The sequence below is a fragment of the Priapulus caudatus genome, unplaced genomic scaffold (genome assembly GCF_000485595.1).
Source record: "Priapulus caudatus unplaced genomic scaffold, Priapulus_caudatus-5.0.1 Scaffold1877, whole genome shotgun sequence".
Lineage (NCBI taxonomy): Eukaryota > Metazoa > Priapulida > Priapulimorpha > Priapulimorphida > Priapulidae > Priapulus > Priapulus caudatus.
This window is the reverse complement of record NW_014578938.1, coordinates 3,393-21,668: the sequence shown is the minus strand read 5'-3', so window position 1 is coordinate 21,668 and position 18,276 is coordinate 3,393. Positions and strand designations below refer to the sequence as shown.

General features: G+C 47.9%; 1 protein-coding gene across 1 annotated transcript; it reads right to left on the bottom strand.

Moving 5' to 3' along the window:
• Positions 1-4,694: 4,694 nt before the first annotated feature.
• LOC106817817 (retinoic acid receptor alpha-like) lies at positions 4,695-9,480 on the bottom strand. The gene is made up of 4 exons (XM_014822518.1): positions 9,261-9,480; positions 7,822-8,321; positions 7,557-7,740; positions 4,695-5,326 (listed from the first exon to the last, which is right to left on the bottom strand). The coding sequence occupies exons 1-4, from the start codon at positions 9,375-9,377 to the stop codon at positions 4,733-4,735; spliced, it is 1,395 nt and encodes a 464-aa protein (XP_014678004.1). The 5' UTR covers positions 9,378-9,480; the 3' UTR covers positions 4,695-4,732.
• Positions 9,481-18,276: the final 8,796 nt, after the last annotated feature.

The window sequence follows — 18,276 nt, the reverse complement described above, 5'->3', positions numbered from 1 at the left end:
ATGTGCGCGCGCGCGTGTGTGTGCGCACACACGCACGCGCGCACATACACGCACTTACGCACGCACACGCACACACACACGCACAGTGATGGGGATACAGTCAAACCCAGATATACTGCCTCGTGACCAGACAGACAGACAGACAGACAGACACGGACTTTATAAGCACGTACGCTCGCTTCGCTCCGCCTCGCTCCCCGCCTCCGTCACTAGGTGAGCAGTAGCTTTGCCTCGGTGACAACTAACTACGCTCACAACGCCACGCCACACCGCAAGCAGGCAGAGAGAAGAGTTGTGGCACCATCTGTCAGGCTGCCACTGATGGCTCTGCCCTTGGGATTTTTTTTAATGAGACGACCCCCATCACATCGCGCCCGCATAAAACGTGATATAGGTGCGCACCCCCGCTGTGTGCGTGCGTGCGTGCATGTGCGCGCGTGCGTGCGTGTATGTGCGCGCGTGCGTGCGTGTGTGTGCGCACACACACGCGCGCGCGCACGCACGCACGCACACACACACACACACGTCCGTGTGGTTTTGTCACCGGCAGTATAACTTGACACGGCAGGTGGAGGGAGACGCCGCGTGTATGATATATATAGTATGATGATAGTGTATATATAGTAGTAGCAGCAGCCGGGTGCACGAGGTGTATGATAGCAGCAGGAGGAGGTTCGCGGAGGTGGCGGTGATGCTACACACGCACTTTGTCTGTCGAGTCAGCACTAACGTCAACGCGCTAGCCGTGTACAGTATCAGCGCACGCACGCACGCACGCACGCACGCGCGCACGCACGCACGCACGCACGCACACACGCACACACACACGCACGCACACATGCACACATGCACGCACACATGCAAGTACAGTCGCACAAGCACCCATGCACGCACGCACACGCACGCACGCACGCGCATACATCTGCGTACACACGGACGCACACACGCATACACACGCACACACGAGCATTCATATACAACCGCGTACACACGTAAGCACACGAGTACAGTCGCACACGCACCCGTGCACGCACGTACACGCTCGCGCGCACAGTGGAAGCACACGCACTCCCGGAGCTGCTATCACCTATCCTGCTGTCAAACAGAGTAGACAACCGCGGCAGCGCACACGCTCGCTATATCCTACTGCACGACAGCCACGAGCATCTAGCTATTTATCTATCACGCTCTCTCTCTCTCTCTCTCTCTCGCTCTCTCTCGCGCGCGCGCTCTCTCTCTCTCTAGAGCTCCTCTCTCTCTCTCTCTCTTGTGCGCTCTCCCTCTCTCTCTCTCTCTCGCTCTCTCTCGCGCGCGCGCTCTCTCTCTCTCTAGAGCTCCTCTCTCTCTCTCTCTCTTGTGCGCTCTCCCTCTCTCTCTCTCTCTCGCTCTCTCTCTCTATCTCTCTCTCTCTCTCGCTCTTTCTCTCTCTCTCTCTCGCTCTCTCTCACTTTCTCTCAGACGTGTCATGACCGCGTGGGGACAAATGACCGGATAATTAATCGGTAGCCTTATGGAACCACAGTTGTCGATAGCACATTCGCTGCAACCCCCCCCCCCTCCACAACGATCAAACACACAACACAGGTCGCGCGTCCCCCCACCCCCCACACACAAGTAGTACTAGCAGTAGTAGTAGTCGAAGAAGATATAGTAGTAATAGTACTTAGTAGTAGTATTGGCTACGAGGCCACACGTATCGTACATGCACATTCGTTCCACCTACGTACGCATCGGCGATAAAAACACACCGGGAGCGGAGGAGACATCTGAAAAATACACGACTATATATTATGTACACCATTTCTTCCCTACGGACCGGACCCTCTCTTCCGTTAGGAGAACCCAAAACGCGACCGGCTGCGTCGCGACCACGACAGGAAGGGGTGATGACGTCACACGTCGTGTCGCGAGGGTAGTGTGGCGGGGGGCGGGGGGGAGGCGGTTGGTAGTATGTGGACAGTGGCTCCTGCGCTTTCGCACACTCGCACACACGAGCGCGCGGCAGAAAATGAACAACATGCTGATCGAGGTATTCGTAGACGGATTTCGCTTTGCGAGAGCGCGTCTGGCAGCAGCACGCACCGTTCACCTGCCAGGTGTGCGTTCACTTCTACTGGCACGCACTTATAATAATGGACAAATTTCAGACGTAATTTTAAAGAGTAAAGGTCAGCGCGAATTAGGCTTAGATACAAATATCTTAGATACAAGTTTTTGGGATATTTCTCAAAATCTGGATATTTAGAAAATGTCTTAATATTTAGAAGATAAAACACAATTTTCTGAAATATTAAGGATTTGTAAGAATGAGTGTGTCCTTTTCTGTTAGGAAAAACCATCCAGCGGTGCACTGTTTTTCGCACACATAAATAATATTATGTTTAAAAGACAAATTACGTTGAAATAACTGAGATACTTAGAAAAAAATTGGGGATATTTAGAAAAAAAATTGAGATATTTAGAGATTTTTTTGGAGAATTTCCGTAAAGATATTTAGGCCATTTTTCGAGATATTTGTATCTAAGCATAGAGAGAATGCTGCGCACGATTTGTCGGGCTACACACGCGTACAGCCTCGCTTCATCGTCGTGATGCTCCAACCCGCCGATTACATCTAACGCGTAATTAATTACCGTATGGCGCGGACAACTACCCACCCTCCCTTGACCCTCCTCTCCTCTCCCCTGACCCTCCTCTCCTCTCCCCTGACCCTCCTCTCATCTCCCCTGACCCTCCTCTCCTCTCTCCTGACCCTCCTCTCCTTGACCCTGACCCTCCTCTCCTTGACCCGACGCTCTCCCGGTCTCCATCTCGCGCATACACGTGGCAGCGCACGCGTCACGAACCCGCGCTACACCCGGACCTGAATCACGGATACCGCGATCCCCCGATCGATCGATCGACAGACGAAATTCGGCAGATGACGAATCGGTTCGAGAACGATGACAGCGATAAGGTCACATATTGGAGTCCCTGCGCTTGGCTGAGTCGGGGAGGGGCCGACTTGTAACGCGTTGATCGTAATGCTCGTTGCTAAGGAAACCTGCGCGTCGTAACGTGAAACCATTCCCGACGCTCACGCAGCGTGTTTGCCATCTCGACAATACCATGTACCCCCGCCACCCGTCCACTAAGGATTCCCATCGAAGAAACAATAGATCGTTCGGCATTTTTGCGACTTCTCTCTCGCAGAGAAGAGGAGAGGGGGTGACGGCGGAACAGCGTGGCTGTTCCCAAACATGAAATTTTTGGCAGGCTGCGCGTGTTCCCGCGCAACCCTTTCCTACCGACCTAAGCCAAACAAACATTTGCGAATTTTCGGCGAGTTATTTTAGAGTCGACGCGTGAATTTCGTCGGTTCCCGGAGCGAAAGGGGGGTGTTTTGCGTCGGAGAAAATCGCCGCGCAGGAACCCACTGTTGTTTCTACCAAAATCAGTCCCATCTCAGGATCATCAAAGGAGTCTGGTGACCTTGTTCTTCTACCACATTCTGGCTGGAGTTTGTGGAGGGGGTGGCTTCGCCGCACACTCTGCACGTTTCACGAAGGCAACGGAAACAAGTGAACGGTACACTGATGACACGACGACGGAAACCGTCACAACGAGCAAAACCGCCTCTCTCGCCCAATCCGCGAACGATGCAAATCAACCCGCATCTTGCAAACGTGCCTGTCTGACCTCACTCGACCCCCAATCCCTGCTAGCGATTTATCATTTAGAATCAGAAATCAGAAAAGGCGCCAGTACAGAGAATTAGAAAGGGCCCCGCGATTTCAAACGGTCGGGAGACAATCAACACAACGACGCCGATGAGAACGCCAACACTAGGGGGCGGCGCGATCAACTTCGGGATTTTTATAGGGGAACACTAGCGGACGTGCATGCACACGTACCACACACGCAAGCACGCGCTTGGGAACTACGCACGCACGCACGCGCGCCACGATTCGGGCCGTGCCGGGATGGATGGAGACACACGGAGAGACAGCCAGCATTCACATACCATCTGTCACGTAAGGCAGCGGCACGGGGGTAGCGCCGCCGCCGCCGCCGCCGCCGCCGCACCCGCCCCCAGGCGGAGCCAGGAGACTACCTACGACTAACGGCGGCGGATGTCCGCGTCGCTCGGAATCGCGTCCGCTGCGGCCGACGAATCGCGAAGCTCGGCGCACTGCAGTCGACGAATCCCTTTCCGTCGTCACGCCGCGCGGTGGCGCCACCTGGTATCTGGAGCCGACTCGCTCGTCCACGGGGATCACGAGTCTTCCGACGCGTACACACACACACGGGCGCGCGCTCGCAGAATCGAGCTCGCGACACACGTGGAATAAAAATATAACGTACACCCGCTACGATTTGCTAGCATCTCTCGCTCGCTCGCACGCACGCACGCACGCACGCACGCACGGCGGTGCGCTGTCATGACGCACGGACGTTCTCGTGGCGGTCGCGCTGCGACGGCGCGCGGCAGCGATCCTCCCGTGTCACACACCTCGATGACACGCGGCGACGCCGGCGCGCTCACGGTACGCACAGCAATAGCGGCGCCCTCCCGTGTCTAGGGTACACACTTTGACGGCACGCAGCAACGCCGGCGCCCTCGCGGCGATGCACCGCGGCCACACGGCGGCGCCCTCTCGTGGCGACGCGCTACAACCGCACGCCGGCGCCCTCGTGGCGACGCACTACGACCGCACGGCGGCGCCCTCTTGCGGCGAAGACGGCGGCGCCCTCACGGTATGCAGACGTTCTCGTCGCGGTCGAGTATCTCGAGCATGAGCGGGTGGAAGGTCGCCTCCGAGGACTTGTCTCGCTTCAGGTGCAGCACCTTCTCGGCGCCCTTCACGCTGATGCTGCGAAGGTCGGTGAGCTTCATGAGAAGCTTCGCAAACGTGTGCTGCTCGGCGGGCCGCCGCCGCCGGCAGTAGTGCTTCAGTCCGTCGAGAATCGGCTCCTGCAACGTCTCGACGCGCTCGCTGTCCGTCAGGCCCGTCCGGTCGCCGCTCATCAGGCAGATCGCCGACAGCAGCGCCACCTCCATCGTATCGACGTCCATGAGGCGGAACGAGCGCGCGAACGCGAAGATCGTCTCCGAGAGCGAGCCGAGGCCCGCCTCGTGCAGCTGTTCGTGCGTGAACGTCAGGCCATTCGCGAACTGCATCGAGCTGTCGTCCTGGTATCGCGCCGTCAGCCGCAGGATCATGATCTCCAGGCAGCTGGACTTGAGCAGGCATATCTGGTCGGTCATGTTGATACTGAGAAAGCCGGGCACCTTTTTGGCAAAGTCGACGATCATCGTGATGCCACGCGACGACAGCTCCGTCACCTGTGTGTGCGACGGGACAACGCGGCGGCGCGCGCGTTAGAACAATGACGACGACGACGACGACGACAGGAACGAATCTTAGATTAAAATTTAATATTACCTAAAACATCTTTAAAAAATTGATAACAAATCTTTGAAATTAAAAATTGAGAAGCGAAATGCTCGCGCACGGACACGTATCTACGGGGGTCTTTCATGAGTGACACATGGATCTAGGGCACACATGAAGGCAGACATGAAGGGAACACAGGAGAAGGACACACATGAGAACACACATAAGGGCACACAGGAGAACACACATAAGGACACACATGAGAACACACATGAAAACACACATAAGGACACACATGAGAACAAACGAGAACACACATAAGGACACACATGAGAACACACATCAAAGGTAAACATAAGGGCAAACGTAAGACCATACATCAAGGTTAAATGTCAGAGAAACAGGGATACATCATTGGGGAAATTTGTTAACTTGGTAGTTGGTTCGTTGGAGCCAGTCTGTGCTAATGCTATGACAGTGGTAAGTCTGGGTACATATGATACACATGGGAAACCCATGCAACATACAGGTAGGCCAGCCTTAAAGCCGCACAATGCGCATCCAAACGCTAATTTCTTCAGTACTAGACTAGCAAATACTTCGTGTCATGCATAATCATACTACCTTATGGCAAAATAAACTCTAGTTCCTCCCATTTGACTGCGCGTTCCCAACAAGAAAGAGGTGCGAAATCAGGTAATCAGGCGCCAACGCTAACTTGTTTCAAACAACATAACATCGAAGTGGTGACGTGACGTCACATGTTTTTATCTTTGCTGCGCCCGTATCGCTGTACCGCGGCACCGCTGCACGGTTGCTTGGAGATTGGGGAACTGTCAACAACATCGGAGGTATTTTCAAAATACCTTTTATAAGACAACGCGCAGTGAAATGGGAGGAACTAGAGTTTATTTTGCCATAAGGTAGTATGATTATGCATGACACGAAGTATTTGCTAGTCTAGTACTGAAGAAATTAGCGTTTGGATGCGCATTGTGCGGCTTTAATAACACACTGTTCTAGAATTACCATGCGATAACCCCGGAAGGTTCCTCAAACCACAAACGACTCGGTTATGTCAACCACCCGCACCGAAAAATGTTTCCGACGACGTATAAATTAATCATGTTTACTTCAAGCCTCCCCGCATTGCTCTACAAGCATAGTGATTTGTTTCCGTCTGGGCCCATCTCAGGAACGATTGGTGATACACAATAAACAACTACTGCCTCTAAGTCGGCGTCCCATCATTGCACGCGATATTACGCTTCATTAGTGACTGTCACATTCTTCCTGACGTCCCATTCCCACCTCGTTTTTAAATGGACTACGTCATGAATTTTCTATGGTGTATATATGTAAAAAAAAATTGCTATTTTTTAACATGAAAAGTAAGTACTAATGGCACTAAATGTATCCTCAATTTCTTACCTGATAAGATTGTTTTTCAACTAGTTAAAAATCCAAAAAATCTTAGCAAAAAATCTTTAAAATTTGATCTTTTGATCACGACATTAAATGCTTGCTATGGGCTATGTATGAGTCACAAGTGTTTGTTCACATCGAACGGAATAGCAAAATAGGAAGTATATAATGCAGAAATTTAACCATAAAAAGTGAACAGAATCACTTACACTTTGTGAAAAAGTGGACATAATTTTTTTACTTTTTATATTTATGGTGACATAATCACTTTAATAGCAACTAATGTCCCAACACATTTAGGGCGGCATTCGTACTGTGATTCTCTCGTCCTACACCAGATTCTGTGTAAACCCATCACGCTCAAGGATACCCCCGTGCCTTACACTCTACCCTGGTCACATCACCATTTCCCCTTCTCTAAAACTCATACGTTCTACCTCTACCAAGGGTTAATACGTAAGGAAATCACTGTGTCTAGAGAGTGAGGAAGGAGCGAGTGACCAGGTGATTGATTTCATGAGTGTATGCGTGAGTGAGCAAATGTGTGAGTGATTGAGTGACTGATTAAGTGAGTGAGCGAATGCGTGGGCAAGTGACCGACCGAGTGAGTGAGTGAGTGAGTGAGTGAGCGAGTGCACAAGCGAATGAATGAATGGATGAGTGAGCGAACGTGTGAGCAAGTGATCGACTGCCCGAGTGAGAGTGAGATAGAGCTAGAGAGCGAGGAACAAATGGTCACCCCGCAGCGTTTACCTTCTCCCATATGACCATCTGTACGTCGCCGCCGAGTGCCGCCTCCATGCGGGGACTCGAGTCTGTCGTCGCCGACTGATACAGCTCCTCCTTCATCCCCGGCATCGTGAACGTGTCGTTCTGAGCATCACAAATTTGGTTAATGAGCTGCTCCACCTCCGGCGACATCTCGAGCGGCCGCCGCTGCGCCGTCCCCGCCGCCGCCGCCGCCGTCCCTGCCGTCGCCGCCGTTGTCAGCTGCTGCTGTTGCTGCTGCTGCTGCTGCTCCTCCTGCTGCTGCTTCTTGCGCCGCTTGTTCTTCTCCTGCCTCAGCGCCTCCTTCGACATGCCCTGAGCGAAGCACTTCTGCAGGCGGCAGTACTGGCAGCGGTTTCGCGTCACCTTGTTGATGACGCAGTTCTTCTCGCGGTGGCACATATACTGCATGTTCTTCTGGACGCTGCGCCGAAAGAAGCCCTTGCATCCCTCGCACGCGCTCACGCCGTAATGGTACCCCGACGACTTATCGTTGCAGACGACGCACGGCTTGTAGACGCGCGGCAGCGGCGGCGGGGACCCCGGCGGACTCAGCTCCGAGCGCATCTCACCGTAGGCGGTGCTGTTGTCGGCGGGCGACGGCAGGCTGTTGAATCCACCCGTCGCAGAGCTGCCTGACGACGACGGGCCGCCGTTTCGGTCGTAGATGTCGAATTCCTGCTCGGACGTCGGCGACTGGAAGCCGCCGGGGTGCTCAAACTGATGCGAGTGCGCCTCCATCACGTGAAGCTGCGAGGAAGAGAGGAGACACGAGGGGATTAAGGATCGGTCGGTCGCGAAAATCAGACGCTCGACGACGTTCAGTTGCGGGCCTCGCGCTAATTCCGGATCCTTGTTCAATGCACGAAGGAAAGAAATCCTTGTTCCTTGTTATTATTACAATTACGTGAAAAAAAATTCGAATCGCACCGCCTGGCGCGCGAACGCGGTGCGAAAATATATAAGGCTGATCGATATTTAACGCCGAAATACAGTTTTAAAAAAACTGGTGGCGGAATCCGTTTGCATTCTCGAACACGAAGATTTTAAGCCAAACTGTTGTTCTAATCTGGGTCGGCCCCAGACAGACTCAGCTGATGGGTGTGTACGTTTGAATATCTCTGTTTTCTAACAAAACAACATAAAAATAACATTAATAATAGTCGCAAATTCTCCACCAAACAGACCACCGTGACAATGTGGCACAGATACAAATACTCTCTCCTCCTTCTCACTCTCTCGGAAGGCGGTTCATTTCGCAGCACAGACTTGAACGCACAGTGTTGTAGCATACGTTAAGGCCTAAGGCATCGTAGTAACTGTAGTCGTTACTGCAGTTCATCCAAAGTTCATTGTACTACTATCGTGTACTGCCGAGGCCCTAACAGCTGACATAGGCATCGAACCGTGCACTCGGACCAGACAAAAACAAGCACCATGCAGATGAGATAATGATGCACCAATTAACGTGCGAGGGAACGATCCGCGCGGGGAACGCAACGAGACAAAACTCACTTCAAATTTAATAATATTAAACGAAACTCATATGGAATTCTAAAAATACAACAAACACGTTTAGACTAGTACGATCGCGAAAACTCTGCGCGTATTATATTAGATCGAATGGAGTACGGAAACTTTGCGGTCGACTCGAACAAAAAACACGGCGCTGTACCTCCCCTACCGTACCGATGGAGGACTCTCGAGTGCGTTGTACGTTCGACGGATCACAGACGATGGTGATTGCATCGCCATGTCACCGTCATCATCGTCATCGATAGCGAATATTCGCTGTTGCATAGACATCAGACAATGTTATATACGTGGACAGGACTCAGTCCATATCCACGATTTCCACAGAACGGTAAACCCAAACTGGGTCACAAGTCCTGACGGGAGCAACTTGACCAATATGGCGCTGCGCAGATCAACAAATGCTACCGCCATCTGTTGTCGAGACCTCGCATAATGCATTTCGCGTGTCGTGACTAATATGCGCGGCAGATGGCGCTAGGAGACGTAAAATTGTAATTTCCGTCCCGCTTTTGCGGGTAGGGGGATTAGGAGGTTGAAATATAGTGCTCTACTATCGTAGTATACTAGGTACCATATTCGCCCCCTGAATTCGTGAACAAATTCGGGCCCCATCGAAATCACAGGTCGCTACCGCACCCCACTGCACACCCCGCCGCGCCACATCGCACCCCACACACCCACCCTGCCCCCACCGCACCCACCCATGTTATGGTAAAGATGGTGAGGTAGAAAGAAATATGCTGCCATTGTGGCTTACACAATCAGGGGCGTGTACAGGATTTGTACCGGGGGGGGGGGTCTAACCGGAACCCAATCTTGGGAGGACGCGAAGGGGGGGTGTGGCCCTCCCCCAGAAACATTTTGAAATTAGATGCGTTTTCTGCGCGAGCAGGGGGGGTCCGGACCCCCTGGACCCCCCCCCCTGTACACGCCCCTGACAATACGTATGTATCGTGTATCATCTTGGCTGGCAGCGGCGAACCAACGATGCAAGCGCCATTCCCATGTACATAACGATAGGCATAGGGAAAAGAGTGTGGCGGGATGCCGTTATGTGTGGTCAAAGTGAAAGTGGTAGATCGGATTTCACCATGGACATCTCTCGCAGCCATGCCTCTGGTGAATTTGAACGCGTAAGATTGGCCAAAGAAAATGACCTTGGCTGACAACGGCGACCAGCGACGCGAGCGCCATTCTCATTGTGCATTTGCACAGTGGAAGGATTGTAGCGGGATGCTGCGGCCAAAGGGACATTTTTAGATCGGATTTTACCACGCATATCTCTCGCAAGCATGTCCTTGCCCATTTTGAGCGTATAAGATTGGTCGGAAATGTGATCTTGGCTGGCAACTGCGACCAGCGACACCAGCGCCGCTCCTGCGTACATTATCATGGAGGAAGGGTCGTGGCGGGACGCTGCGACAAACTGGTTTTTTAGATCGGATTTTACCATGCACGTGTCTCACGAGCACGTCCCTGCCCTTTCTGAGCACATAAGATCGGCCGAAAAATTGTCTTGGCTGGCAACGGCGACCAGCGACGCGAGCGCTATTTCCCCGTATACATTTTAGGTAAAATAGGTAGGCCTACTACCCGAGTGTGCGACTAGATCATAGATGTTCGTTGTTGGAGCAAGAGAAAATCGAAACTTTTTTTTTTTTACGCATTTGGACTTAGCAGTAATAATTTATGATGATTACCAAAAAGTAACATATCATATATGCTGTGTCCACCGGGGTCTAACTAAATCTGTGCATATAGTCGACTCCCTATAAATATATTTGGAAAACGAACGCACTCATACGCCATGCGAATCCTGCTGATACGTGTAGTTTTATGCGGGGAAAAAATAAATTAGAATTCATATATTATTTGTTGGCCTACGATATGTATTGTATGGTCTACGGGTAACATGTAGCCATTCATGTCGTACTGGTTTGTTGTGTTTCATGCGTCGGTCAGATGCGCCGTCTACATGCTGCTAAATATAGACCGCCCAGTACTTACATACAGGCACCTTATCGCACACTCTTACGGCTCTGTCCGCAAAGATATAGTTCCACAGAATTGTAGGCAGAATGGTCATATTTTACCAATATTAAAGTAGACCAATATATTTCGATTATATATATTATTATTTTGAATAACAATAGTTAATATTTGAGCAAACGCAACTCTAACGTGAGGTTTAACTTGAAAACTGTCTGCGGAATGATCGCATCGAAATAAATAGTTCCAAGTATACGCGAACATGTCCGACACTGGTTTCTGTTGTTGTTTTTGGTTTTAGTTTGTGAAAAGTTTTGCAAATGTCGGCCTTAAATAAGAAGTTATTGGATTATCGTGGCAACCATCAATATGTTGGTGGCTGTTAGGATGCATATCCTGCGGAACCTTGCTGCGATTTGCTGTATTTTTACTGTTATACATGGTAAGTAGGAACTTGGAACATCGCTTGACAAATCAGTGCAGAGATCTGAGTGTCACTGTCGCATCTCGTTCACGATTATGCTGTAGAATGTAGTGTATGCTTAGATTTATACGTTTACGTTTGTACCTAGCAGTCAGGGACATGGGCGTGTGAGTAGATATATACAGTGTAACGTTTTGTGACTAGCCTAGTAGACGGTATGGCTGGGGCTTGTAGATCGTATATTTAGTACGTCTTCAATGACTCTGACAATGCACTTGAACGATGTCACATGTAGACTAGGCCTAGTATTTAGACTCTAAGAGGCCCTGTATTATCATCGTTGTGATCATCGACGTCGTCGTCCTAACTCCACATCGAACACCGTCAGTGTATGCCACTCGACACATAAGTCATAACACAAGTTACAACACTAAGTAGCTGTTTGGGTTAGTTCAGTGTTAATCACTGTTATGGAAAATGAGGTCAAGTCTGTGGTTACTGTTAGTGTTATGTCCTGAACGATTGGGTTATGATTATGGCAGAGTGAGGATGATGATGAAGTCTGTACAGCGTTCTAAAATATACCTGAGCTGGGAAGGTATTATACACCCCCATTAATAGGTGTTACTCCGTGTAGCGACCACACTAAATACGTTAAGCCTGCCGCACACGCTGTTGAACTTGCTGCGACATCGATTCGTTGCTGACCCATAACCCTAAAGGTCAAGACATACTGTAGCAACAATGTCTGAATGTAACGTTTGATGACATTTTAAGGATAAAACGACAAAACGAATCGCGCGAATAAGAAACGGATGTCTTCAGTGAGCCGTTGTTACACACGCAAGCGATAACGTCCGGCGACGTCCATAACCAGACAAATTACTTAGAATCGTTTCTAATTTCCAGCGACATAGTCGCACGACACTTCATAATTACCCAAGCACGTGAATAATGTTTTCATCGGCGCGTGACAAACATTTCGAGATGAAATTTAACTGTTCCGCTGTAAGTGGTTTTCAATGGCGTTTGTTGAACGGACCATTTTATGTGTTTAGGGAAATTTGATTTTCTAAGACCAGGGGCATTTATTGCGCCAGGCTGCCCAAATAAAAAAAAACGTTAGGCAATTCTTAACATAGGACTTCAAAGTCAATGGTAAGTACGTGTAACATTCAACAGTCTCCAGTTTACACACTTTAAATGTCTGTCATTGTGTAGCAAGAAAGGAGAGGAACTTTGACCTAACACCAGTCGTTAAGGCTTGCAGTGTGGCTGAGTATAGTCGCTGTGACTTTGTCGTGGTCGTTGTCGCTGCAGTGTGTTTTGGTCTTTACCCTCAACCTTGACCCAGTGCTGACCCCATCGTTACAACCTTAGGGTTAGTAGACCTGACATGTCAGAAAGTCCAGACATTGGCATTATTACTGAGTACTAACTATTCTCATACTCTATATAAATCCAACTAAGTGTGTGGCAGCGGTGAACTGTGCTGTAGTGTTGTAAAATTTTGTGAATTGTCCCATTTCAAAATGAAGGTCTACAGCTAAGTTTGTGGCTTGTAGTCATAATTATTAAAGGGACAGTAGCCTCTAGGATTTTACTGCATACAACTGTACTTACTGTATAACAAATCGTCTATACCCACACGTAATTGTTACCAGATACCTAATTTATTTGTTATAATTATTTACACATCAACGCTACGAAATTTGAACGGCGCCATGAAACCCGCGACCGTGCTGCCACCCCGAAAAAGTTGCGTATTTGACTATTTATTTTGCAGGTTAAAGACCAAGGGTTATATTTATACCTAAATGCTATTTAACCAAACGATATTCATTTTAGGGCAAATTTATCCATATTATAACTGAAACTATATTTCGTTTATAAGATATTACAATTTTTTTGGTTTTAAATGAATAAATAAGAAACACCCTTGGTCTGTAGCCTTTGGCTGGAAAGTGGTTTTGCGCAACTTATCAGATCGTGCGCTTTGAGTGGCGCCACCGTCGTTGTAATCAAACTGTAGTCGTTAGTTTTAAAACATTTTTTAATAATATTTCTAATGGTGATTGAACCATGAAACTTTTTATGTAGCGTAATTATAACCTAAATTAGCTGAAAGTAGCCCTAGAACCTAGAGTAAACTCTCCCTTTAATTAAAATTAGCCACACGAATTAATGTATAGATCTAAACTTACAGTATATCACTGTCGCTCGAATGAAACGGTGAAAATAACCATTCTTTTCTGGTAGCCACTAACATAGGTTTGACTGTATTCTAATTTCTTGTTTGAATTGGGTTGAAGGGGACTATCTGGATATAACCCTGTCTCGTAACACCAATAATCAAGAGAGCATGTAAAATATTAATTTATTCTTCACTATCCACCTTGCAGTTGCAGTAATGTTCAGAAAACTGTAGGCACAAAATGAAGCGACTGTGTCTATGAGAATAGTCATGTGTGTGCATGCATGACCATGCAGTGGAAAAATCGTGGAATAATAAAAGGTGGTTGGCCACCCCAACGTTTACCCATGAATCATGATGTGCAGAAATATCTACGTGTTGCAAATCGATGCACTAGATGTTTTTATTGGTCGTCAAACATTGAATGTATTATATTGCAGGGGTAGAAATAAGGAGAGAAAAAGAGATGGTCCACAGGACCATCTAGTTTGAAATTTAGATGGTCCTCCTAAATTTTAGATGGTGCTCCTAAATTTCAAATTGTTCTCTAAAAGTAATGCGGTGTGCAAGCATAAGAAAGAGATTTTACATGGTGATAAAATGGTTTAATTATTCACCTACGTAACAATCAATGTATCAAACGATACAGTAATTGTTTATTCACTTTAATAGTTATTAGTATATTGGAACGTGGAAACTTCAAAGAAAATTACCCTAAAATGGGACCAAAATATTCAATGGTTTGTCAGATCATTGACTTTGAAAATCTGATGGTCCTCCTGATTATTTGATGGCCCCGGACCATCGCTTATTTCGACCCCTGTATTGATTGATGGTAGGTATCACGATCGAAACCTAAACGTTATTAACACCAAACAGCTGATCACTGTAATATAAACAAGCTCTTGTATGCTTCATATTGGGCGCCACTTTCCATATATTCTTTATGTATATATATATATATGTAATGTAAGATTCTAATGAAAACAGTAATATAAATGCCATCTGTATATATTGCAGCGTGAGAATATCAGGAGGGTAGACAATGAGTTCAGATCTCACCAAAATATGGTGGCAGTGATTTTTTCAAGTGATTTGAGTGATCTCTAGTAGAGTTCTGTGAAAATCAAACCTGTATATATTATAATATATATATAAGTAACTATTCATAACTGTTCAATGCTAACTATTCCATTCTCACACATTTTTATGTATATATATATATATGTGATGTACATTTCCATCGTATATAAGTTATAACTATATATATATGCCAGGCTTTGTTGGGCGTCCATATTGTGATCTAAATCGCACCGAACTATACCAAATGATTGATTTACTGCTGCAGTAAAAAAAATAATTTATAGATCCATTAAATTAGACAAGCATTAGATCAATTATATTACACACGGAAGTGATTGCGAGTTAACTTTCAAATCGATCGATTCCATATCCGATACAATTGTGCTCAGGGTTTGCCAACATGGCCTAGACACTGCTAGAAGCAGATCGGGGCTAGCTGGGCACCCTCTCTCCTGACATCCCTACGGGGGCAGATATTTTATTGGCAAGTCCAGTAGCCCTCTTCCCAGTGTCATGAAGCGTGGTGGTTGGTCGTTTGTTGCACTTTGTCACGATCGAGGGACAGGGATCGTCACCACCCCGCGAAACGTGGGCTTCCGTTCGTACGTGGCGTTCCAAACTGCGTTAGCTCGTAGAATGTTCGCGCTGTGTTCGCGCTGAAGCGTCCGTGCCGTCGCCACGGCCGACCGATCCGTTCAGTCTTCCCACTTGATTGATCGGCGAGGTTTATGTAGAAATTGCATTTGGAAATTGATCTACGTAATGTGGTTAGTGCACGATTCCCCAGTGGTGGTAATGCATATGTGGAGCTTTTTCGCAGTGGTTAGCGTGGGCCAGCGAGGGCACAGTGTGTGTCTGTACGTCTGAGGAAAAAACTGCGATGGGTGGAGGTGTTGGCCTGATTTCTTTGTGCTGTTGCGCGCACGTCTGCAGGTTGTACGAGTGAAGCTAGATACTCTTCGGCTGCTGGCAAGCGAGTTGTAGGTCCTAACGTAAAAACTCGTAAACACGATGCACTACAATTTAGCTAACGAAAATATTGCTAATCCATTCGCGAGCACACTCCCACGAACACGTGTTTACGTGTAAGTATTGTAAAAGGCGCATATATAGCAACGGTCTTTGAGTAGGAGGTATATGGATTGTTTAGTTACTACGTTAAAAGCTCTGATACCATTTTACAGGTCCTGGAAAGTCCCCTGTGTGTTCAAATGTGCATGAAAGTATGTATGTACCTGTATGTTTATAGCGTATACTCATGTGCATACACTTATTTATGCGTGAGTGCATATATATGTGCAAGTATGTGTATATATATATATATACTCATGACTGCATACATGTAGATTGTGGATGTACACGTGCTTGCGTGGGTGTAGATTTGTATGGGCGTGCGTGCACAATACATGTGCATGCATGAGCATTGCACCTTTACCATTCACTGCGATACATGAAGCTAGATGCGGAAAGCTTTAGCAAAAACAATTTCACAAAGGCCCGTGAAGCAGGCGAAACAATACGCATTTCCGTCACTTATATTTCGACAAATTGCTGGTACTGGGTTTACGTTTGTATCGACTGTAAAAAGCAGCGAACATAGTCCAATCTTTGCCAATTCACGTAATGTGTTCTCTGCCCTTTGCTCAGTATAATTTGACTGGTTTCTAGCTCCAGACCGGGCTCTGGATTATTTGGCTGGAAAATTACACAATTTCATTTTGAAAATTGGCATTAATAAGCTTACGTTGTGCTTATGTTCTGACATTATTGCAGAGTCCGGAGTCAAATACTCCCTGATTTACTGTCAGACTCCCTGATTTACTGTCAGACTCCCTGATTTGACATATATGCAGGAGTACTAGTCCGTGTGACTCCCTGAAAATTCTGCTATACTAACAAGTTCCTTCCAGAGCACGGCCTCACGGAATTACCGTATTTTTTTCCAGCAAATGTCCAAAGAAAATTTGGCAGACGTGCATCGCATGAATCTTCAAATACGCACATGTATGCGTTATTGTTGTTGTGCTTTAGTTTTGAACTTCAGACTGCGGACTCCCTCATTTTGCTACGGATTCCCTCTTTTTGAGGGCAGGGAGTCCGTTGGACTCCCTTGTTCAAAAGTTAATTTCTAATCCAACCCTGTTATTGTGAAATATTATGTCGTAAAAGTGGGTAATTCAGGTTTTTGTCCGGAACTCAATTATTATTTGTTTTGTGCAGTGATTTAAATTGGTAACCTAAGCTGCATACAGACAGAGTCAGGTCAGTGAAATTTAATTTGTGTTTGAAGCAATTTGATGAATTTGGGAATGAAGTACTGTACTAGAATTCCTGTATTTCCACATCGCAATACGCTTGCACATGGCACACTACTGGCAATATATACTGACAATCTTTCATCTTACTAGTTAGCAGTCTGTCTTTGACAGCAGTTTCTGGGTATGAAGTTACGTGAATTCCCCCTCCCCCGAACGCATGACATTGGGTAAACTCTTGCTATGCCTAGACCGATTCTGACATTCTTTGGACAGGCTGGCAACATTTGTGTGCGTGTACTTTCTTCGTGGTTCCTCATCCTTCCTCTGTGGGAACACTGCATCGCGTGGAGAGGAGATTGTACGGGTCGCTCTGTGTCATCAACGCTTCACCCGGTAAAGAATGTGTCGAGCAGAAAAAAAACCGACCGAGTTTTCCCACGGTGGCCCATATGACCATTAAATTCGTCGCTGAATTCTGGGGACATTATTATCAATAACTCTTGTTTGTTTTTCACTAATGGCTCGTGGTATGATAGCTGTGGGATATGACGGCCATTTGGACCAACATACTTCCCAACGCTGCCCCGGTAAAATCCGTTTTCATAAAAATCACACCCAGGAATATTTTTTCGTATTTACAAAGTGCGCTGTCGAGTGGAGAGAGTGCGCGCGAAGGAGGGAGAGAGAGAGAAAGAGGCGAGGGAGAGAGAGAGAGAGAGAAAGAGGCGAGGGAGAGAGAGAGAGAGAGAGGGGGAGACAGAGAGAGAAAGAAGGAGAGAGCGAGAGATGAAAAGAGAGCGCGAGCGAGCGAGACAGAGAGAGAGAGTCTCACTGCTATCTGTTTACACCCTCCCACACACACGCAGGCATGCACGCACACACACACACACACACACACACACACACACACACACACACACACACACACACACACACACACACACAGACAGAGGTACGCACGCACGCACGCACGCATACAGGATGCACGGTCTGTGCACTTCTGTGAGTTACTGCGGTATACACGCGTGCCGGTTGTGCGGAGCAGTCCCAGCATTCACTATAGCGACGCGATACGATCTGAAATCACGGCTTTCGTCGCCGCCCGCCGAGCGCTGTTAAAGAAATCAAGAAGCGTGGAACGGCTGCCACTTCCTTCTCCTCCTCCTCCTCCTCTTTCTCCTCCTCCTCCTTCTCCTTCTCCTCCTCCTTCTCCTTCTCCTC